This window comes from Chaetodon trifascialis, chromosome 7 (assembly GCF_039877785.1).
Source record: "Chaetodon trifascialis isolate fChaTrf1 chromosome 7, fChaTrf1.hap1, whole genome shotgun sequence".
Lineage (NCBI taxonomy): Eukaryota > Metazoa > Chordata > Actinopteri > Chaetodontiformes > Chaetodontidae > Chaetodon > Chaetodon trifascialis.
Genome location: NC_092062.1, coordinates 29990504 through 30000891, shown reverse-complemented (window position 1 = coordinate 30000891; position 10388 = coordinate 29990504). Strand labels below are relative to the sequence as shown.

General features: G+C 47.2%; 2 protein-coding genes across 3 annotated transcripts in view; one reads left to right on the top strand and one right to left on the bottom strand.

The window, feature by feature from the left end:
* The window catches only part of npr1b (natriuretic peptide receptor 1b), a 55156-nt gene extending 54472 nt beyond the window's left edge, over nt 1-684 (top strand). The window contains exon 22 of the mRNA XM_070967236.1: nt 1-684. This exon is cut by the window's left edge and continues 958 nt beyond it. The gene's annotated coding sequence lies outside the window, so the exon portion shown is untranslated.
* Nucleotides 685-2825: 2141 nt separating this feature from the next.
* Nucleotides 2826-8919, bottom strand: dek (DEK proto-oncogene). Of its 2 annotated transcripts, none has more exons than XM_070966300.1 (12): nt 8838-8919; nt 7708-7868; nt 7400-7498; nt 7192-7301; nt 7004-7098; nt 6552-6681; nt 6096-6416; nt 5687-5848; nt 5265-5355; nt 4868-5010; nt 4674-4742; nt 2826-3223 (listed from the first exon to the last, which is right to left on the bottom strand). In XM_070966300.1, exons 2-12 carry the CDS (start codon nt 7829-7831, stop codon nt 3212-3214), a joined length of 1356 nt encoding a protein of 451 aa, XP_070822401.1. In that variant the 5' UTR covers nt 7832-7868; nt 8838-8919; the 3' UTR covers nt 2826-3211. The 2 variants fall into 2 exon arrangements, with proteins under 2 accessions (XP_070822401.1, XP_070822402.1); XM_070966301.1 differs by having other exon boundaries at nt 8737-8852.
* Between the last annotated feature and the right edge of the window lie 1469 nt (nt 8920-10388).

Below are 10388 nucleotides of genomic sequence, written 5' to 3'. Positions count from 1 at the left end.
TTGTGTTGTTGGGGTCATGTGACACTTAAAGAGCACGAGTCTGTTTTTCGCTGTTTTAAATGTTACATGCGGTGTGTTTGAAGGCGAGCTCGATGGCGTCGGCTGCAGCTCTGATGGACGCCAGCCGTCTGTAAATAGAGACATGTCCGTCCTTTGTTTTCAGGTTAAAGTCATGTGACCTTTTGTCTTTGTCCAGTCAGGACTGATGTGGACGAAACACCCCTAAAGGTTTGAGTCCCTGCAGTTAACAGCTAACTGCTAACCGCTAACAGCTCGTCTGCAGGACGGACGGTTGGCCATCAAACCTGTGACATCAGTGTTCGAACACTCGGACGCCTTCCTGACCGCTAACGGAGGACTCAGACGTCCCAGAGCTGTCAGCGGGACAAAATGTCGCCTCCGACATTTCAATGATTCCTGAACTGAAAAAGGCTGAAACGTGAAGAAGCTGATATTTTTCTATGTGACGTCACACGAGGAGTCGCGGGTCAGAGACCTGCTGTCCTTAGAAACTGTCTGTCTCCTCTGTCTCTTTGTAAAATCGCTCTTTTCTGCTTTTCTCTCGATGTTTCTCTTCTCCTGCAGCTTCAGCTCACATGTGGACGAGCGTTCAGTGTTTCTGGGCATCGAACCAGCGGTGTTTGTGTGTTCTGACCTGAATAAAGTGTGCAGACCTGCAGCGTCCTGATGTGCCTCAAATGTGTTCGAACGCCACAGAGAGTGCTCTGCTCTGATTGGCTGAGGATGTGCACAGATAACATTACTGTGTTGACTGATTATCAGTATTTCACATCCTTAACGCTCGTCAGCGGAATAATGTCCAACGTAAAAACAGAATGAGAACAAGTTGTTTTACTGACATGAATGAACTTTTTGAAGTGACTCACCTGTGAGAGCTCGTGGAAACAGACCGAAGCAGCGATGAACAGATCAAACCAACGTGAGTGAAATAAACGCAGACCTGAACAAACTCCTGCTCTCTCCATAGCAACCATCCCAAAAACCTCAGCAACCGCCAGCTTTGAAATCCAACCAATCAGAAACACCCTGAACACTCAGCATCAACACACAGGTGAGACAGACCGGTGTCAGTCCACAGCTCAGAGTCCTTAAAACAAGACAAGTGAGGCCGACTGTCCTCCAAACACATTTAACGGAGCGGGGGACGAGGGTCTGACACTGAACGCAGTATTTATACTCAGTGGCCTGCACAGGACGCCGTACCTCTCCAAAACCTGGTGTCTGCATCAGTCACTGACACAAAAACAAAAAACAGGCTCCATAATCAGATATGTGTCCACATTTGTCCCGTCTGTCCCGGACTTTAAAGTCCTCCAGGACACCAAACTGCTGCACAGGACAGTCTCACACTGCAGCAGCGTCTCATCCGGTTACTGGAGACCGACTAAAGGTTTAAATGAAATCTTCTTTTTCCAGACAGTGTTCAAACTAACGTTTCAGACGAGTCTCCTGATGTTAGAAAACAGACAGCAGGACAGGAGGACAAGAGACGGAAGGCTGGACATTTATCAGCCAGAAACAAGACAATGATGCTGTCTCTGTCTCTGCTGTGTGGACAGTCCTCAGTCTGCAGCTGCAAACACACACATTCAGTTTCACTCATTGTCTTTTATCAGGATGCATGAACAAATAAACATCCTCATCACGTGCGACGTGTTCACGTGATCAGTTCCATCTCACCTCTGCTGGTCCAGGTGTTCTGAGCGTGATGCAGACTGAGACACACACCTGAGACAGACAGACAACTCAGATCTGAAGACAAACATCAGACTCTTCCCGTGAAAACAGTCGTGAAGTTAAAACAGTTTCATGAAGCTCGTGATGAGTCCTCCACTGCGTCCTGCGTCACTTCCGTCCACTTTGTCTCGAGCTTCACAGATTATTTTCATGACTGTCCCCTTAGTGTCTGGATAAGTAGAGACACTTACTGTCTGTCTTCTGCTCAGACTGAAGGAGGTCCAACATCTGGAGCTCAAAGTCAAACTGAAAACATGTTTGTGTGTCGGGATGCGTTCAAACACGTCACGTGACTCCAAACCACAAACTGGTGAAACAATGTCCCTGCTGTCACTTTCACACCTGATAATTATTTTCACTCACATGTTAAAGAACTTTGCTGTTTCTTTATGTCCAATTAGCAGAAAGACATTCATCTTAAACTCGCAGCCTAAAAACTCTTCAGAGGTTCACACTTTGTTCAGTTTCCTCCTGAACCTGCAGGTGGGACAGCCTGAGAGTCCAAACCCAGGACAAAGACAGCCCGAGAGTCCAAACCCAGGACAAAGACAGCCCGAGAGTCCAAACCCAGGACAAAGACAGCCCGAGAGTCCAAACCCAGGACAAAGACAGCCCGAGAGTCCAAACCCAGGACAAAGACAGCCCGAGAGTCCAACCTCAGGACAAAGACAGCCTGAGAGGCCAAACCCAGGGCAAAGACAGCCTGAGAGTCCAAACCCAGGACAAAGACAGCCCAAGGCGTCTCATTCCTACTGTGAGGATGAAGACACGGAGACATTTCTATTCTAACGTGTCTTTGAGCAGGACGCTGCTGAGCAGATTAAATTACTTTCATCTGAAATTAAAAAGGGAAGAACTGAAATAAATGCAGTGACATAAAAATCTATTTATAGAAGCACAAAATACAAATACTTAAAAGTACAAGTACCTCAAACCTGTACGTCTGTGCTGTACTTGAGTAAATGTACTTAGTTACTTTGCACCAGCGCTGAACAGTTAAACCATCAGGGACAGTTCAGATTTGATCACATAGAGAAACGACACAGAAGTCAAACACGGAGACGTTTAGTTGAAAAATGTACAATTTTAATCAGTAAATGAACTCCAAACATCCGACAGCAAAGCAGGAAACAAACAGACAAAATGAGTTAATCACAAACAGCTTCCTCTAATCTGAAACAAGCTTTCTGTGAGACAGACAGACGGACAGACAGACGGCTGCTCAGCCTGAAACGTGTCTTTTCTGTCCACAGCGTTAAAAAAGCCGCTGGAGACGAAGGCGTCGGGTTCGTCTGAAGATCTGCACACGAGCCACACATGGATAAAAAAACGTCATGTAGAAAAGAGTCCGTACGGAACAAACGATAAGAAAACAAGTAAAAAGCAGCTTCAGGCGTCTCCTCGAGCTTCGTGACCTCCTGCAGCGTCCACGCCTTCTGTCCTCCTCACAGGTTCATGTGATGAGCTGAGGAGACATTCAGAGACACATGAAGAGACACCTGAGCAACCTCAGAGGGACAAAACCAGCTGCAGGATGGCCAGAGAGGACAGACAGAGAGACTGACAAAGGACAGACTGAGAGGCTGACAGAGAGGATGGACAGAGAGGACAGACAGAGGACAGACTGAGAGGCTGACAGAGAGGATGGACAGAAAGATGGACAGAGAGGGCAGACTGAGAGACTGACAAAGGACAGACTGAGAGGCTGACAGAGAGGATGGACAGAGAGGACAGACAGAGGACAGACTGAGAGGCTGACAGAGAGGATGGACAGAAAGATGGACAGAGAGGGCAGACTGAGAGACTGACAAAGGACAGACTGAGAGGCTGACAGAGAGGATGGACAGAGAGGACAGACAGAGGACAGACTGAGAGGCTGACAGAGAGGATGGACAGAAAGATGGACAGAGAGGGCAGACTGAGAGACTGATAGAGAGGATGGACAGACAGAGTTGACAGAGAGGACGGACAGAGAGACTGATAGAGAGGATGGACAGACAGAACGGACAGAGAGGATGGACTGAGAGGACGACGGAGAAGCTTACAGAGAGGACGGACAGACAGGCTGGCAGGACAGTTTCTAACATGAAGTAAAGCAGTAAAGACATGAACCAAGGACAGACGGACGCTCACGTAGACAAACATGTCCTCTGTGAGACTGGAGACGTTCCTGGAGACGAGGTCAGTGTCCAAATGATTAAATGATTTCTTTACTTTATTTCTGTGCTGTAAGAAGAGACAGACCACTCAAACATGGACTGAGGACAGAATCCGTCCATCTGGAATCAGTTTGGACTTGGACAGATTGAGATTGGACTTCTTTTCACGTCGCCGACGCACCAAGACAGCAAACCGACCAGAGACGAACTCTGCTGGAAATGAAGCCGCGATGGACAGATGGACGGACGGTTTATTATTATTATTATTATTACTACAGCTGTCAGACAGATGGACAGACGGAGGGGACGGAGGCGAGTCCACGCTGTCCATCAGTAACAGATGAATGATAATGTGACAGAAAACAAACTCAGCTGCTGGGTTTTAATCTGCTCTTTCAGTCTGAGCTTTGTGTTTCCCTCTATCGCCCTCTGCTGGAGAGCTGCAGGAGCTGCGCCCTCCTCCATCAGCCTCCGCCTCCTCCGCCTCCTCCTCCGTCACCGTGTCTCACCTGTTTTCTTTGTTCAAAGTGCAGAAAAATGACTTTGAGGTTTGTTTTCACTGAAGCTGAGAGGCAGCAGCTGTTTGTCTTTCTCTGTGAAACAGTCAAATCACAAACTGCACTTCATCAGTGGAAACGTCAGCGGGACGACCTGTGACCTCTGTGTGTGTGTGTGTGTGTGTGTGTGTGTGTGTGTGTGCGTGTGCGTGCGTGCGTGCGTGCGTGTGTGTGCGTGCGCGTGCGTGCATGTACTCACAGACTTGACGGTCTGTTTGATGTAGTCCTTCTTGCCCGTCAGGTCGTGGTCTGGGTACGTGTCAAACACCTGAAGACATGCAGGACGACACGAACAGACGAGTTATTGTCAGTAAGTTATTTTAGCTCACAGGACGTGAAAACCGTCTTTCACAGCGAGTCGGTCATGTGACCAGGAAGCAGGAAGCGTCTCACCCTCTGGCAGATCTGCTTCATGGTCATCTCCTCCAGGTTGGCCTCCTTCAGCAGACTCTGCACCGTCTCCTTCAGCTGCTGGTCGCTCGGCGCCTTCTTGATCATCTTGATGAGCGGCTCGTCGTCGTCCGAGCTGTCCTCTGCTGCAGGGACAACAGAGGACGGTGAGGGGACGCCGTGATCAGACAGCTCCTAAAGCTGACGCTCTCCATGACAACACGTCAGAGGCGAACGTAGAGGAGTAAAGACCTCAGAGAACAAAGCGAAGCTGCGACAGGACGAGCCTTCGCGCTCTCAGCATGAAAGCGAGTGAAGGCTGCGAGCAAGGCGACATTTGAACCCACACAAGCAACTGACAGGAGCAGAGAGTCTGCAGGTGAGCTGATTCTGACTCCACCTGTGTTGGTGTTGTTCTTGCTGTTGCTGCTGCTGTCGGCCTTCTTGGTTTTGGCTGCAGGTTTGGATGAAGCTGGTTTCTTCTTTTTGGGCTGGAAAACAACAAACATTCACTCAGCAACACCACAAGACACCCGAGAGGAAGACTGAGCTCTGAAGGAGGAGGAGGAGGAGGAGGAGGAGGAGGAGGAGGAGGAGGAGAAGAAGAAGAAGAAGAAGGAGGAGGAGGAGGAGAAGAAGAAGAAGAAGGAGGAGGAGAAGAAGGAGGAGGAGGAGAAGAAGAAGAAGGAGGAGAAGAAGAAGAAGAAGGAGGAGAAGAAGAAGAAGATTGTGACGTTCAGGACCCTGGACCCTGAAGAAAGCTGAAAATCGTCTGCTTTCCTCATTTTTTAAAATTATTTTTCTTCAGAAATGGTTTTTTACCTTCTCTGCAGCCTCACTGTCGGCGTCGGACTCCGACTGATCTGAAACTTCCTTCTTGGCCTTCTTTTTCGGAGGACCCGTCTTCTTCGCTGGTGTCCTCTGTCTCTTCGTCGCTGGTTTCTTAGGAGCCGACTTCCCTCTGCCTGACTTCGATTTGGGAGTCTGACACAAAATGTTTCTGGATTAAAAACCGCCGACTGCGAGCCGTGAAACACGTGAACGATGCGGGTTTGAAAAGACATGAGTTTAAAGAAAACTGATCTGACATCAGTCGTGAAGCTCACAGCTGTCAGTCTTATCTGTGAATGTGTGGAGATGATCCTTTACTGAAACTGACAAACGAACAGAAGAAAGACAGAAAGAAACTTGAAAAATCCTGAAATGATTCATTTGTAGGAGAAAGCCTGACCTCATCGTCTTCATCATCCTCCTCTTCGCCTGCAGACTCCTCGGACTTGTCAGACGGGTCCTCGTCCTTCTCTGACGGTTTGTCCTCTGCGTCTGATCCCTCGGCCTCAGCCGAAGCTCCCGCCTTCTCGTCTTCCTCATCGTCATCCTCGTCGCTGCTCGAGTCCATGACGATGGCGTTGGACTTGCTTCCTGTTTTGGACTTCTTGGGGCTGGAGGACGAGCTCCTGGGTTTGGGTTTGCTCTTCTTCTTGGTCTTGGCCTTCGAGTCGTCGCCTGACAGTTTCTTCTTCGACTTCCTCTTCTTCTTGACGGGCAGACGCTGCAAAGAATTCACAAAGAAAGCGATTACTGTTTTTCAGCGATGACGGCTGACGTGTTCTCCCGAGTGGTCCCTGAACGCAACACATTTAATGAAGCCTCAGCGAACAAACCAAAGCTGGAACAGCTCGCTCACCTTCCCGCTGTTTTTCGGTGCGATGAGGAAGGTCAAGATCCTGTCCACCAGGTCTGAGTGGGTTCCTTTCTTCTCCAGATCCAAGACGCCACAGACAACCTTCAGTTTGGTGTTCGTAAAATTTGAGTTCCTGCATTCAAAAACAAAGACGGGACTTCATCGTCACGATTCTGCCTCTCAGAACAACCTTTCCTCCACTTTCACTGAGAAACTGAACCCAAAAACGACCTTTGATCAGCCGTGAATCAATGAACAAGTTAGAAAGTTTGCTTCAAGTCCATCAGAAAGATAAGAAACGAAAAAATGAAAGCAAGAAGAATCTGGAAACGAGGTCCATTCAATGTAATTAAAAGCTGTTTGAAGCCATAAACATCTCATTCATGAATAAATCAGACGCCCCTGACGTCCACTTCTCTCTCTGAATCCAAGCGATGGCTGAAGAGGAAACTTACTTGAGAAGTTTTTCTCGTTTTTTGGTGTACTGCTCGCTGTCGGCGTCAAAGGGAAAGCCGTTAAACAGACGCAGGTTCTTCTTCAGCGTGGCCATCTGAGAAAGAACAAACGGATGTCATAACAGAGCAGAAGAACAGCGCGTCAGTGTGAGCCACAGCAGAAATGGAAAGCATCCAGATGTTTGTACCTTCCCGGGCCTGTCGTACAGGATGGCGTGCAGAGGCTTCAGGTCAGCTGGCTTCATCTTTGTGATCTGGTAGCCGGTTCGTGGAATATCTCCTAATCTCTCTCCGCTACCTGAGAATGAAGACGCATATCAGCCTGAGCAGATAATCTTTCAATGACAAACGTGCACATCCAGGAATCTTAACGACAGCCAAAGCTGAGATATCTACCATCTCCAATCTTGAGCTTCTCTTTTTGCTTCGGCGCCTGGAAATCGAGCCTCTCAACCGTCTTCTTCGCCCGTTTGCCCTCAATGATTTCACCTGCAGCTGCGACCACAGAGCGGGGATGACGGTGAAAAACAAATCAGCATCAATGGTTTCATTCATTCAAACGCTGAGTGTTTTTACTGACTGTAAAAATCCTGATTTACCAGAGAACGGCAGCAGCAGAGTCAGAAAGCTGGTCAATGAATCCCCGACAAACATGGAGGCGGCTCATGACGTGAGACTGAACAAAGGGAGAAAACTTTCCTTACCTGATATTTTGGAGCGGCTTTTGTTCGGACTCGACTGGTCTTCCTGTGACGTCTCCTGCTGGTCCTCCACTTCTTCCTCTGACACCGCAGAGCTGTCCATTGCTTCCTCCGTCACCTCACTCATATCTGCACACCTCAGTCCGTCTGACTGTCAATTGCTTCTAACAGAGGAAAGATGAACACGTTGTTATCACTTTGGTTAAATGTACATCTTGGGTGGAGGCATCCAGTAAACGCCCATCAAATGTAATAAATATCAGCCGACTTGTGTAGAAACTTGATTGGTGTTGTTTGATAAAATCGTTTTAATTCAAAGTCCACTTCCAGGCATTTCACAGGTATTTCAGCAGACAGAAATCTTCCTTTAGCTGATGTGGTTTGGTGTATAGGACGTATGCCGAACTCTCATTTAGCCTCTAATAATTGGCTACACTTTAAAACTGGGCATTGTGAATTCGTTTTACCAGGCAGGAGCTTCTGCCCATAAAAATGACAGAATTTTGAATGATGTTTGGTATCTCGGACAGAGTTAGCTAGCACTAATAGTGGAGGATGATTTCCCCGTGAATCCACTTGTAATAGGCAGAATTATCTCTTAAATTCAATCCCAACTGCTGTCCGGATCGAGTGGCAGACCTGTCTGAGTTTGTTCGGAGACACTGGACTTACTCTTTAACTTACTCCACCTGTCCTCCATGCTGTTTTGTCTCTCTATCCCTTCACAATAAACGTCCGTGCGGATTGGCGCGCTGTAACTTTACACTAAGACGTTAGCAACTGCGCGTTTAGTTAGCCGCTAACATGCTCAGGTATAAACTACAACTTCCACATCCGGCTGTGTGCCACTGGTCGGTGTCTGTCGGTCAGTTATCCGCTGTTTGCTATGTCGCAGCAGTTTAAAACGCAAACCAGCCGTTAATGTTTGCTAGTAGACAGCTAGCCACTGTCTGCTAACACTAACGTTAGCGACCGTAATGTCAGTGACGTTCACTCACTGCGCGGTAATTCCAGACAAATAACGACACGAACCTTTTACAACCTGAAGAAACGATGCAACAAACTCCACGTGAACACCCCCAAATATCCCAAACCATCAGTACCTGTCAGCGGAGACGCTGGGAAAAGTTTACCTTGTTATGAACCAGTGGTCTGCGTCTCATCTGTCAGTTGCTTGTTTTTAATTTCATGATGGCGGTTTCTCTGAGGGGCGGGGATTCCTGCGGCGGCCGCTCCTCTGATTGGACCGCGCGCTGGTGACGTTACTTCTTCGTGGTATCACTGGTGTTTCGAGTCCGTTAACTTCGCATTACTGCCCCCTGCAGTTGATAACGTGTACGTGGCCGTCTTGTGTCTGAGCAGGTCATTAACTAACCTGAACTAAAACAGAAACTCGTGCTGTTAATAAACAAGACCTCAAATGAAAGACAGACAGAACGCAAACGCTCAATGCTGAAACTGTAATTAAAAGTGTAATCAAAGATCTTTTAAAGCCACGTAAATAAAAAACCTAAAATAAAATACCTCTGTGGCACACCTTTCCAGACTGACACTACGTTTTTAGAGTTTTTAAAGTTATAGCTCTCTGAATGTGATGTGGCTTTATGTAGTTTCTTTGTCAACAAAGTTTAAAAAAAAAAAAAAAAAAACTTAAATGAAACGTTTTTAACTCCTGTGGTCACGTCTGGTTTCTGGCTGAATTCATGTTTAATCTCATCTCTCCACTGACTTTGTGCGCTTCTCTAAACTTCTCTTTAAATTCACTTTGCGTTTCATGTGAACAGTCAAAGTTCATCAAACAGGTCTGGTCCTTCAGCATCACCAGCTGATGAGGAGAAAACCCAAAAAACAAGCAGGAGCCTGAAGGGACCAGCTGATAGAAACACACCGTTACTCTGGATTTAATTAAACTGAGGAGGATGGAGTCAAATCTCAAGTGAAGAGAGGAAGAGGAGAAGACGAGAGCAGAGGGACACAGTGTTGCTTCTTGTTTCAGCCACTAGATGGAGACAAACTTCACTGATGGACGAAGAATCCGCAGCTGGAGCAGATGTGAAAATCAGAAGATTAACTTTTTAAAAATCTGCTCTGGCTCATAATGACCACATTTCTCACTGTTTTCACAAAGTTTCCAAAGCAAACGATGGATGGATCGATCGATCTGTGGAGGAAATGATCAGCAGGTTGATCCAGAATGAAAAGAATCATTAGTTTAAAACGACCAACTCCAACAGGAACGTCCTGCTGAGACATGAATGAGGAGACACAATGATCTGATCAGACCAGAGACAAGAGGACAACAGACACAGGGGACACAATGATCTGATCAGACCAGAGACAAGAGGACAACAGACACAGGGGACACAATGATCTGATCAGACCAGGGACAAGAGGACAACAGACACAGGGGACACAATGATCTGATCAGACCAGAGACAAGAGGACAACAGACACAGGGGACACAATGATCTGATCAGACCAGGGACAAGAGGACAACAGACACAGGAGACACTTAACTGCACTGCAGTACTTTTACTTTCAGTACTTGAAGTGCATTTTCCTGATGGTAGTTACATACTTAAATAACATCATCAATGCAGGACTTTTACTGTAACAGAGTATTTTTCACCTCGCGGTATAAGTACTTTTACTTCAGTGCAGGACCTGAATACTCCCTGTGTCAC